At 49.9% G+C, this 13,544-nt stretch overlaps 1 protein-coding gene and 1 pseudogene across 1 annotated transcript in view; one reads left to right on the top strand and one right to left on the bottom strand.

The window, feature by feature from the left end:
* Positions 1-1,280, bottom strand: part of ITGA11 (integrin subunit alpha 11) — a 123,162-nt gene extending 121,882 nt beyond the window's left edge. Inside the window, exon 1 of the mRNA XM_036305898.1 lies at positions 1,137-1,280. Coding sequence (XP_036161791.1) covers positions 1,137-1,188 — 52 coding nt within the window. The 5' untranslated portion in view covers positions 1,189-1,280. The remainder of the gene's footprint in view (positions 1-1,136) is intronic.
* Positions 1,281-13,055: 11,775 nt separating this feature from the next.
* Positions 13,056-13,117, top strand: LOC118661029 (annotated as a pseudogene).
* The last annotated feature ends 427 nt before the right edge of the window (positions 13,118-13,544 follow it).

Here is a 13,544-nt window from a genome sequence, read left to right on the forward strand (position 1 = left end):
CGCTATAGACAGACGGGTAGGACCTTGCACTTGTTACCGTGGTACCTCGGAACTCGGGTGAACGAGCGTGGGTGGGGCGCCGTCTCCACCTATGCTCCCTGAGGGCACCTCTCGCGATGCCACTGCCCCTGGTCCCCCATGATCGGCGGCAGCCCCAGCCTGGAGCACACACAGACCGGGAGGCAAGGGCGGGCAGCCAGACCCTGAGGCGGGCGCAGGTCCCCGCGCAGTGGAGGGGCCCGGAAAGCTTTCGTGGTGGCGGGTCCTGCGGGAGTGCGGTGTGGGGAAGCCCAGGACGGGTGCCCCGAGGAGAAGATCCCAGGGCTAGCCTCTCGCTCTCCGCCGCGCCCCGACACCTAGAGCGCATTAGGAGCGTCATGCTCCTCCGCGACCGCGACTTCCCCAGGTTATGAATAATTGCGCGTAATTCCGAGCACCGGGTGTGTGTGTGTTGGGGGGGGGGGGGGCTATGCCCTGTCCCTACCCCGAGTGGCAGATAACGTTTCCGGGGTCCCTGGACTGCGAAACTGCTGTCCCCGGCCGCCTTTGGCCGTGCCATCGACGGCTCGGCACTGCCTGGGGGCCGGCAGCCTTGGGAATCGCCCCATCCCAGGCCAGAGGGACTCTGGGAGGCTCTGGGTTCCCGGTCCCCCCCAGCCCTCCGGGTCCGCCGCGCCCGGCTCTCCACACTGCAGGGTGCACCCTCCGCTCGGGGCAGGAGGGCAACGAGGCAGCGCTCGCTTCGCGCGTCCCGTCCCCTTCCCAGCCCGGGCCGCGCGCCCTCGGCGCTCCCGGACGGCCGAGTGCCCCGGCGGCGGCGCGGGACCCCGGCGTGGCCCTGGGAGGTAGCCAGGGAGTCCAGTGGGGCACCAGCCCTCGGCGCTTTTCAACTCGAGCCTCTTCAACTCGTCCCAAACACACCAAACTCCGCTCCAAGTCGCTCCCGCGGGCCTCCCTCTTTTGCGGAACTTGGCCGACCCGCTAACTGCAGGCAGTGCCCGGAGCCCACGTCCCCAAGAGTCGCCAAGGTCGGACCCCGGAGGCGCCCCGCGTCCCGCTCCCGGCAGCAAGACCCGAGGCCCCGGCGCGCCCGGGAGCGGCTCCGGGAGGCAAGGGGAGGCAAGAAGGGCACGTACCTGGCCACAGGCTGAGCGCCCAGGCCACCAGGAGGCCCCTGGGCAGGTCCATGGCCCGCGGCGCGGCGGCGGGTGCCCGGTGCGGAGCGGCGGGGGCGGCGAGCCAGAGCGGCAGCCTCCTGGGCGCGGCGCCGGAGCCTGCACTGCGCGCCCGCCGCGCGCGGCGCCCTGACAGCGGCGTGTTCAGAGGAAGTGGGAGGGCCGGGGCGGAGGCGGGGAGGGGCGCGGGCCACCGCTCCGCTCGGCTCGCGTCCAGGCCGGGCCCCTCTGCCACCTGGGCGGGCGGCGTGCTGCCGCCTCGACGCCCCCCCGCCCAGACCTCTGCCTTCGGAGAAAACCTCTGGGAACCACCTCGCCAGTGCAGCACCTTCCTTCCACCACCGGCCGTGACCCAACTCAGAGTCTGAGCAGGAAAAATGGGGTCTATTTTCCTTTCCCAGAGGGAAGAGCTTCCAAAGCTGAGAAGGGTCCCTAAGATGACCCAGGAACGCGGGCGGGCGGCGACTCAGGTCTCCCTCAGCCAAGGGGAGCAGATGTCCCTCAAAAGTCTCTTCTGAGACGCCCTCTGCCTCCCTGCACCCTGGGACTTGGAATGAATATAAAGGCACCTTGACTCTTCTGAGCCTGGAATACATGCCGACCAGGCCCCTCCACCTCCACTCTCCCCAGCCCTCACACCTGAGGCTTTCCAAAGCACCCCCCCACCCCCAGGACTGTGCCCACTTGGATCGTAACAGTGAAGCTCTTGGAACCCAGCCACTTTCCTTCCCAGCTCCTCCACCACTGACAATTAAATGCAACGCGCAGTTGTTGCACAAGCTTTAAATCAGGCCCTGGACCGCAACCCATGGGTGTGGAGGCTGGCCTTTCCCCTGGAGAGAGCCGAGACAAGGGAGGGTGGCAAGTGTGTGGAAGCTACAGCGAACCCCCTCACCACTCTCTCAGGGAAGCCTTCCCTCCCCCCTCTCCCCTTCTCCTGCCAGGTCTCATCCCAGATACATGGCATTCTCTCGCTGTCTGTCTCTCTCTTTTCATTGTACGTAGTAGAGAGACTACACATCACAGATTTGGTTCACAGAGGAGCACATAGCTCCTCCCTCCCCTCCCCCCATGAACCAGGAACATACTAGGATGGGTGGATGAATGGGTGGGAGCCAGGGGTGTGCGGGTACACAGGGGTTGTAGTTTTCTGTCTGGGAGGGGTTGGAAGGACTTCCCAGAGGAGGTGACATTCAGGCCGAGCCCGGGAGGATGAGGTGGGATTTGAAAAAGCCCAGGTTCACATAAGTATAGTGGGCATCGTGTCCTTTTCTTGGCACCTACCCTGCTTCTTGTTTTGGCATCCTCACCTCTCCTTATCAGCCACAGACAAGGGGGAAGCTGATCCCATCCCTGGGGCATGTGGGGGGTGGGGAGAGGGGATATGTGGTTTAGTTTTAAAAAAAGGCAACATGACAAATGAAAAAGGTTTTCTGAGAAACAAGCTTTCTTGCTCTTTTAAAAGAGCTCCTAGAATAACCAACTCATCAACTCTTTCTCTCCTCTTCTCTCTTACTCTCAATCCCCTCCCAGGCTGGGGCCAAGACTCACATAGGCCTTGACATGAATAGGAGGGGTCTGGCTGGGGAGGGGAGATCTGGCATTGGGGTGAGGCAGACATGGGATGACAGAATGGAGAATCCAGGTTCCAGGAGGATCTTGTTGAGCCACTGAATGAAGCCACGCCCCCCCTCCCCCTCCCAGACTGTTCCTCTCCGGACTTCCCAACGATGTGACCACTGCCCCCTTTATTGTTGAAGAGGGTGTGAGTCAGGATACTTTGAACCTAGAGCATCCTGATAACAGCTCTCCAACGGGCTGCACACCACGTCCCTGCCTGGCACGGATGTGCACTCTCCCTAGAGGCTCCCACACTGCAGGTGCATGGGGGTTGCCTGGAGCACTTATGAGGAATGCAAATGCCCCAAAGGTCAGGGCATCCTGGTGGGCACCACGGTCCTGGCGGGCATGCCGCTGTGTGGTGGGCTGAAGACCGCACTCTGAGCCTGCGCGCTGCCTGCTGTAGGGGTCTCTGCAGTGGGTGTGCTGCTGCTGGTCCCCGAGGAACAGTTCTACCCCTCATTAACTCACATTGTCCTCATCCGGGCACCGGGCCTGGATCCAGCACGCCTGCCCATGTGTGACCGGGAGAGGGGAGAGAGGAGAGGTGTGCCCTCACTTATTCTTTCAACAAATATTTGAGTGCCTCCTGTGCCCCCAACGCTCTGAAAGTCACGTACGAGAAGCCTGCGCGTGAGGAGCTGGTGATGGACCTGGAGAGACGAGACATAGCCTCATATGTATTGGCAGTCATTATTATTTAATCACTCATTTAAATCATTTATTATTTAATGACTTTTAAACACTCTTTATATCACACAAGGCAGCAGCATATGGGTGACAAATGCGCGATCCACATTGAGTCTGGAGAAGCTCAGAGAAGGGCTTTATGGAAGCTGAGGTTTTAGTTGAACAGTAGTAACAATAATAATAATCCTTTCCATGTACAGAGCATATGTAGTTATTTATTTTTTATTGAGGTGTAATTCACATATAATAATATTCACCAAGTAATTCAGCGATTTTTAGTATAGTCACAAGGTTGTGCAACGATTACTACAGATTCAGAACATTTTTATTATTCCCCAAAGAAACTCTGTAACCATTAGCAGCCACTACCCATTCCCTCATCCCTACCCCTAGCAACCGCTAATCTATTTTCTGTCTCGGTGGATTTGTCTATTCTGGACATTTCATGTAAGTGAAATCATAGAGTAAGTGGCCTTTTGTGTCTGGCTTCTATCACTTAGAACATTGTTTTCAAGTTTCATCTTAATACAGCATGTATCACTATTTCATTCATTTTTATTGCCGAATAAAATTCCATTGTACGGATTTACTACATTTTGTTTACTCGTCAGGTGATGAATATTGGGTTGTTGCATCTTTGGGGTCATTATGGACAATACTGCTATAAACCTTTGTGTATAAATTTTTGTGTGAACATATGTTTCCAGTTCTCTTGGGTCTATACCTAGGAGTGGAATTTCTGGGTCATATGGTAACTGTATGTTTAATTATTTGAGGAACTACCAGACTGTTTCCACAGTGGCTGTCCCCCCATTTTACATTCCCACCAGCAATATATGAGGGCTGTACATCGTACTTACTAATTTTGAAATCCCTTTCACACCTATGACCTTATTTAATACTCAGAAGAGTCCTGTGTTGGGGGAAAGCATCAAAAGTCTAAATTCAGGATTGATTATGAAGAACTGACACGTATCCTTATTCAAATTCATAAGAGCTTTAGTAGGAGAAACTTATATACCCAGGCAAAGCAGCCGGACTCCCAGTGGTGGCTGGCCAGGAATTATCCATACGCCTCCCAGGACAGGCTCTCTTTTTATAGGGGTTAATAGTAAAGCCATATGGTGGGTAAACAGTTACATAGATCACCAGAAAGAATAATGCTTTTTCTAAGTTAACATCAGGCAGTTATCACACACTATACATTCAATGACCTCCTTCCTGGGGGCGTGGCATTTATCTTTGGGCAGCATTCTGGCTTTCTGGGTAGTTGGCCAAGCCTGAGGCTACAGAGAGTTAAACAGTCATAGAAAGTTAAACAGAGAGTACATTTCCCAGATGCCTTTGCTGCCGGAGCCATATTGCATCTCTAAGTGAATTCCCCTGCACCTGCAAGAAGTTACATTCATTTTTATAGATAAAGAGATTGCACTGGTGAGGATTCTTTCAATTTTAAATAACAGAAGTGCCCAAGTGACTAAATGAGAAAAGAAAATGTGGAAGCTCATGTACCTAGGGAGTGCAATGGTGATTTACTGCAGGTATGGCTGGATCAAGAGTCTCAAGGGAGATTCTTGGCTTTTTTTTTTTGTCTTCTCTTAGCTTTACTTCACTCTGCTGTCCTTTCCTGGAGCATACAGGATTTCTCTGTCTGCTAGAAGGACGCAGCTGGCCAGCTGTCCCACGCTTATACTCCATAGATTCTAAAGGGAGAAGACAGCCTTCCCTCCTGAATCCAGCAGAAAAGTCCAGGGTTTGGGTTCATGCCCACCCCTGAACCAACCGGTGCCTGGAGAATATGCTGCTATAATTGCACCAGTCCCGGCACACACCCAGCCCTGAGGAGTTGGGAAGAAAAGGGCATTATGACTGACAGCCCCACCAAGACTGCATATTATAGGAGAGAAGTTCCTTCAAGGAAACAGAAAAGGGGGGATGACGGAATAGACTGGACAGACAAGACCCATCGTGGCTAAGTCCACGTGAGGAATCTAAACTCCAAACAGCAGAGCTGGAACCAGAAACCAGGTGCTTTGACAGCAGGTTCAGAACTCATGCTTGTGTCACCGCCGGGTGAGGGGAGCAGGTATTTCAGGCCAGGACTGCATGAGGTTAGACCCGAGTCCTGTAGGTGGATCCCCTGGCTCTCAAGCTTTGGGTCTGAGCACCCTCCTCTGGGAGCACCTGACTTCTCCTGGAAGGAAAGGCGAGTGAGAGGCCATCCCTCCAAAGGAACCCAGTCGTTTTGGGGCACTGATGACAGAAACCTGCTTCTTTTATGACTAACACTCTTCAACCAGCAACATACTTGGGATGGCCCGATCTGCTTCCGTTTTCCCACCCTTTCTCTGCGTTTTCACCTCTGTGACCACGGGTGACCAATTGTCCTGGTGTGCCTGGGGCCGAGGGGTTTCCTGGGTTGCTGGACTTTCAATTTAAAACCTGGAACAATCCCTGACCAACTGGGACAAAGTGGTTCCCTTATCCCCTGTCTCTGTCCATCTTGGACCCTCTGCCTCACTACAACTCTCTTCTCCAACACTCCTCCTCTCCCTACTCCCTCTCCCCCACCTCCGGCATTTTCTCTTCTTTGTCTCCAGGTGCTTCCAATGCATCTACTCTCCATGTCAGCATTGGGGGGAGGGGGGTGGGTGGTCCACCTTGAGGTTCACCCTGGATCACAGGCTTCTCTCTGCCCCCCAGGCCCTCCTCACAGATCTGGCCTCCTTCCTGTGCCTTCCTTGTTCATTGGTTTGTGCTTAGGAAATGCAAACTTAAAAACAAAACAAAACAATTACTGGGGAGGCACATCTTCTGCCAAAAAAAATGACATAATAAACTTCAAAGCCAAAACAAAACAAAAAGAGTCGTAAAGAAAGCTACAGTTACTGTTGTTATCTGTTGTTTGAGTGATGTGAGTCTCTATTCTGAGCCAGTAACACGAATGATGGGAGGTGATTGCATTTGTCACACACAAAGGGACTCAGAGGGCTTCCCTTGGTTTCTGTTTGTCATGCCAGGCCTCCTTCTTGCCAACAGAGTGAAGGATGTTAGCTTTGAGTAAGTGCGTTTGCACCAGCAGCTTATGCTTGCCCCAGCCACGGTCTCTACTTGAAGCCGAAAGTCCAGTCCAAAACGCTGTAGCTACCCAGCAAGCAAAAGCCCGGGGCCAGACGGCTTCACGGGGGAGTTTTACCAAACATTCAAGGAAGAACTAAAACCTATCCTCCTTAGGCTATTCCAAAAAAATTCAAGAGGAAGGAACACTTCCAAGCTCATTCTATGAAGCCAGCATCACCCTAATACCAAAACCAGGGAAAGACAACACAATGAAAGAGAATTACAGGCCAATATCCCTCATGAACATAGATGCCAAAATACTCAACAAAATTCTAGCAGATCGGATCCAGCAATACATCAGAAAGATCATACACCATGACCAAGTAGGATTTATCCCAGGGATGCAAGGATGGTACAATATCTGCAAATCAATAAATGCGATACATCTCATAAGCAAATTGAGAGATAAAAATCACATAGTCATTTCAATTGACACAGAAAAAGCATTTGACAAAATCCAACACCCTTTCTTGATAAAAAATCTCAGCAAGGTGGGAATAGAAGGATCATACCTCAACATAATAAAAGCCATATATGACAAACCCACAGCCAACATCATACTCAATGGACAAAAACTAAAACCATTTCCCCTAAGAACAGGCACAAGACAGGGATGCCCACTCTCACCACTCCTGTTTGACATAGCACTGGAAGTGCTAGCCATTGTGATCAGACAAGAAGAAAAAAAAAGCATCCAAATTGGAAAAGAATAAGTGAAACTGTCCTTATTCGCAGATGCCATGATGCTGTACGTAGAAAACCCTGAAGACTCCATCAAAAAATTATTAGACTTAATAAATGAATTTGGCAATGTAGCAGGATACAAAATTAATGCCAAGAAATCTATGGCATTTCTTTACACCAATAGTGAACTTACAGAAAGAGAAACTAAAAAAGCAATTCCATTTACCATCGCACCAAAAAAATTAAGATACTTAGGAATAAACTTAACTAAGGAGGTAAAAGACCTATATGCGAAAAACCACAGGACACTGAAAAAAGAGATAGAAGAAGACATAAACAGATGGAAGAACATACCATGTTCATGGATTGATAGAATGAACATCATCAAAATGTCCATACTACCCAAAGCAATCTATAGATTCAATGCACTCCCCATTAAAATGCCAATGACATACTTCACAGATCTAGAACGAACTCTCCAAAAATTCATCTGGAATAAAAAAAGACCCCGAATAGCTGCAGTGATCCTGAGAAAGAATAAAGTAGGTGGGATCTCAATACCAGATATCAAGCTGTATTACAAAGCCACTGTTCTTTAAACAGTTTGGTACTGGCACAAGAACAGACATATAGATCAACGGAATAGAATAGAGACCCCAGAAATCGACCCAAACCACTATGCCCAATTGATATTCGACAAAGGAGGCAAGAGCATACAATGGAGTCAAGACAGTCTCTTCAATAGATGGTGTTGGGAAAATTGGACAGATACATGCAAAAAGATGAAACTAGATCACCAACTTACACCATACACAAAAATAAACTCAAAATGGATAAAGGACTTAAACATAAGATGGGAAACCGTAAAAATACAAGAGGAATCCATAGGCAGCGAAAACACAGACATATGCTGAAGGAATTTCTTCACTGATACTGTTCCTAGGGCAGTGGTCGGCAAACTCATTAGTCAACAGAGCCAAATATCAACAGTACAACGATTGAAATTTCTTTTGAGAGCCACATTTTTAAACTTAAACTATATAGGTAGGTACATTGTTATTAACTTAATTAGGGTACTCCTAAGGCTTAGGAAGAGCCACACCCAAGGGGCCAAAGAGCCACATGTGGCTCGCGAGCCGCAGTTTGCCGACCACGGTGCTAGGTGAAGTGAGCCAGTCAGAGAAGGATAAATACCGCGTGATCTCACTCATTTGTGGAATATCGTGAACAACATGGGCTGATGAAAGGGATGGATCCAGAGACAGAGAGGCAGCAATAGGACTGTCAAACCTCAGAGGGAAAGTAGGGGAGGGTGGGGGTAAGGGGGAGAGGTCCACCAAGGACTTGTATGCATGCCTATAAGCCCAACCAATGGACACAGACAACAGGGGGGCAAGGGCATGAGTGGGGGGTGTTATGGGGGGAATGAGGTCACATATGCAATACCTTAATCAATATAGAAATTAAAGATTGAAAAAAACACAAAAGAAAAAACAAACAAACAAACAAACAAAAAGCAAAACAAAACGCTGGAGCTAGGCAGGTGTCGTGCCTGAGCCCTGACCTCAGCCCTGTTGTTGAGGGTCCGTGACTGGGATTTTTATTGGATCAGTCTTGTATACAACCTGTACCAAGCCATTTTTTTTCTGATGTCCATTTCTCAAACCACAAGTATGTACAGCATTTGCCGTAAAGAAATCAAAGGGAAGGAGGATAGCCACAGCACAAACAGACACAGGGTGGATAAGGAAGCGTCCCTTTGAAGAAAAAGCATGTCAAAGGGAATGAGAGAATACACATTGCCTTAAAAGCCGAAGTAGCGACCAGCATCCTAGTTGAGAAATAATTTCTGATGAAGCTTATGTGAGCTAAACCCTTGACTTTGGACCAGACTGGAAGAGCCACATTCGAAACAACAGTCGCAGCAACAACAGTGTGAAGAAAACTGCCTTCAACTAGCACTTACTAGCAATATGGTCTAAATGCCACTCCTGCGTCATTTCCTTTAGTCATCAGTGCAGCCCCGGTGGCTGCCCAGTTCTTTCCTCCTGGCCCTGGCTGGGCTGAGATGTCAGGGAGAAGCGGTGAGAGTTATTAGGGGTCTGGGTGGAGTGCACAAAGGTCAGGATGGGCTGTGGGAGCGGAGTCATGACATCAAACAAAGACGGGAGCAGAGAGAGTCCCACAGTGGCATGGGCCAGCTGCAAGAGGCCCGGCCCTGAGCCGTTCAGTAAGTTGGTTACTGAACACCACGCTGGGGATGGAGTGACAAACCAGATGTGGGTCATGCCTCCCTAGAAGCTTCTAATCTGTGCCCTGCCTGCCCTCAAAGCCCGGTGTACTGGACTTACTCCCGCCTTTCTTATTTGTTTCCTACCTCTCTTCAAGACAAACCATGCGTGGCAATGACTCAGCATGCCTGGGCATGGGTGATCAGACTAACGACCATCACTGACCGTAGACTGGACGCTGCGCTGAGTGCCTCATACCCTCTCGTCTAATCCCTCGGCGTGCAGTGAGTCTATTTCCACAGAAAAGATGGCGTTGCAGTCACTGTCTGTACCCTGATGCATTCCCTTGGCCCTCACCACGCCTGTGCATGTCAGATCCCACGGCTTCCAACTACAAGCTGGAAAGAGTTCTCTGGCCCCTGGAGCCCTCTGAGCAGGCGAGGAGTGCCGAGGAATTAGTGGGGGCAGGCCTCACCCAATGACTGATGGGAGCTGGAGGAGGACAGACACTGAGCCCCCTCCAGCACCCCTTACTGTGAACTGAATGTTTGTGTCCCCCTCTGATTTACATGTTGAATCCTAGCCCCTAAGTGATAGTATTAGGAGGCGAGGCCTTTGGAAGGCGAGTAGGACTTGAGGGCAGAGCCCTCATGAAGGGGATTAGTGTCCTTATAAAAGAGGCCCCAGAGAGCACCCTCACCTCTCCCGCCATGTGAGACAGAGCCAGAAGGTGCCCCATGGGCCAGCAAGCAGCCCCTCACCAGACCCCTATCTGCTGGTGCGCTGATCTTGGGCTTCCCAGTCTCCAGAACTGTGAGAAACATGTTTGAGTTGTTCACAAGCCACCCAATCATATTTTTCTTATAGCGACCTGAACAGACTATGACATCCCTCCTGAGGGATGAATCTGAGGTATGTTCTAGAGCAGTGATGGCGAACCTTTTGAGCTCGGCATGTCAGCATTTTGAAAAACTTTAACTTAACTCTGGTGCTGTGTCACATATAGAAATTTTTTGATATTTGCAACCATAGTAAAACAAAGACTTACATTTTTGATATTTATTTTATATATTTAAATGCCATTTAACAAAGAAAAATCAACCAAAACAATGAGTTCGCATGTCATCTCTGACATGCGTGTCATAGGTTCGCCATCACTGTTCCATAGTCTCCCAGGGGAGCCCAGTGGCCTTGAGCCCCAGTTAGCCACAAGGGCCACCTGCTCACTACTGCTCCTCCCCTTCCCTGTCTTACCTCCTGTTTCACCTGACAGTATTTCCTGGGCCCATCTCCCCTCAGAATACCTACACTTGCACCTTTTGTCAGGGTCTATTTCCAGGGGACCCACAAAGGCAGGTGGTGTAGAGAGGTGAAGCAACTTGCTAGAAAGTGGCAGAGCCAAGATTTGAATCCAGGAGATGTGGGTGGAACAGACATAGTGTCTCCAAACTACTCTAGTTACACTGCCTCTAGACTTTCTCACATCTGTCCAAGCACCTGGAATGTCTGGGGTGCCAGAAATTTTGCTGTTTTAGTTTCTGGCTCTTTGAAAAAGAAAAATCCCCTTGGGAAATCGATGAAATATTAGGTAATATCAGCCATTCATCTATAGCACGAAGTTGTTAGCACATCATTTTCTTCCCCAAGGTCCCTGCACAGAGTAGGAGCTTTCATAAGGAAGAGCAAGGGATATGATTTTGCAGGAAGTGTGGGTCAGGACCACCAGCCCTCATGGAGCCGGAGAGGCCTCGGTGGAGAAAGCAGACTCTCCGGAAAGGCAGCTGCAAGGGTGACCAAAAGAGCGTGTGCTGTTTCCCTGTTTCTCTGAGAGCCAGTCCCAGCCCGCCCCCCCCTCCCCCCCGGGCTGATGTCCTCATCCTGGAAGGACACGCAAGGATTTCTGAGCATCACCAAGTTGCATAACTGAGAAGTCAAAGAGAAAAGATAGGGGAGCCCAGCCCAAGATAAACCATAAAAAACATTCGTGACAATATGACCAGTGATGAAACCACTCTCATCTCTGCCTCCAGCCAGTCTTGGTAGTCAATGCAGGGACTAGAATTTTAAAAGGATGCTCCCCCCCTCTACCCCCGCTTCTGCTGCAGGCTTGAGGGGCTGGCCTTGTCCCTGTGATCGAATGCCTGCTGGTGGGGGCAGCCAGCAGCGGGTGTTGCTTGGAGAGTCTGCATTTCTCAAAGAGGACGGACCTCCTGCTCTGCCGGGGGATGTTGTCCCCAGACTGCCGCAGCTGCTGCTGCTCGTCCTCAAGCATGGCCCGGGAATAAACATCCCCCGAGCAATTTGCAGCTGGGGGCAGAGGCTGAGTGGTGTGGTTGGGGCTGGGGGGAGAGGTATGGTGAGGATGGATGTTTTCGTTGACATCTGAGTAACAAATGCTTCTGTGAACATTTTCTCTCTCTGAGCATTGGTGAGAAAAATGTGGGTGCGAGTGCTGGCTTAAGGCGTCTTAAATGCTTCCCCCTCAATGGAGGCCAACCAGTAAGCATCACGTGGAGGATTACGGCAAAGAAAATGGAGACGGTGACTCCCTTGGTCTTTGTAGAGCTTCAAATGGCTGGTGGCCCTTGAAGTTGCTCAAGGGCTATAGGGGGAGGGAGTGTAGTAGTTAAACATGTGGGCTCTGGGCTCAGACAGACCTGGGTTAGAATCCCAGCTTGGCCCTTCATCAGCTGGGTGACTTGCCACTTACAAACGTCTCACCACCTATAGAATGAAAAGGCTGAAACAAGCTCCTATAGACCATCTACCAAGTGCCAGACAGAGTTCCAAGCACTTGGCATGGATTAGCTCCCTGGATGACCACAGCAGCTCTATGAAGTTGGTGCTGTCATTATTCCCATTTTACAGACGAGGAAACTGAAGCCTAAAGGGGGCCATTGACTTGCTCAAGGACACTCAGCTGGTAAGTGGTGGAGCCCGGAGATCGCCTTGGGCAATCCGGCTGCAGCACCCTGGACCACTCTGCCTGTTGGGTTGCTGTGATGAATAGACAAAATGCAGCTCATAAAGGCTTGCTTGGCACAGTGCCCGTCACATGGGCAAGCTCTCAATAAATGTTAGCTTTTATTATTAACAACATATGAAATGGTGTAAAACAGATTAGTCAAGCTATCCACACACCATCTGAGAGTCTTAACAATGCCTGACATTTGTTTAGCTCTGTATATAATTCAAAGGGCTTTCTCAATGATGTCTCTAACGTTCCCTGAAACCCTGTGAAGGCAGTGGGGTGGTTTAGAGTGGGCATGATTCTTGGGTGGACGAGGACATGGAGGCCCAAAGGTCAGTGACTTGCCTAAGGCCCCACACACTAGCTCTCTGATCATTCCATCTCCAGCAAGCCTGCATTGATATCCCAGAGCCGGAATCACACGGTTTGAAGGCTGGAAAAAAAAAATGCCAAGGAACCATCAACATGTGCTCCTTTAGTATGTTTAATTCGGATTCTATTAATGCAAACATTTTTATACCCAACTGTCTAAACTATGATACAACAATAACTTTATTAATTACTATCGCTTCTCGGCCTTTTGGCTAAGATCAAGTGTAGTATTAATTACTTATACCCTACCTTTTAATAATAGGGATCTGAAGGACTTACAATGCAAGTAGATGCTACAAGCCTATAAAATCACCAAAAGAAATATATCAAAGACCAAGAGTCAAACAATAGAACTAGCATTTGTACAATATTTTCCAGTTCATAAACACGTGTCTCATTTTAAGCTCCAACAACCCACTACTGGACATAATTGTCCCATAAAACTTGGGCTGAGGGGAGCTACTGTAATGGATAATCCAATGACTGTGCTCAGATTACCTACTCTTGTTGAGCTTTGCCTGCGTTTTGTCAGCGACTGAGAGAGCAATGTTAATGTCTCCCACTAGTTTCAGTAAGACTCTGGAGCTTGGTTTCAAATCTCCGCCCTCACACTTACTAATTCTGTGAATTTCCGCAAGTTCCTGAAGCTCTTGGTGTTTCAGAATTCTCACCTATTAATGA

This window comes from Myotis myotis, unplaced genomic scaffold (assembly GCF_014108235.1).
Source record: "Myotis myotis isolate mMyoMyo1 unplaced genomic scaffold, mMyoMyo1.p scaffold_m19_p_1, whole genome shotgun sequence".
In the NCBI taxonomy this organism is placed as follows: domain Eukaryota; kingdom Metazoa; phylum Chordata; class Mammalia; order Chiroptera; family Vespertilionidae; genus Myotis; species Myotis myotis.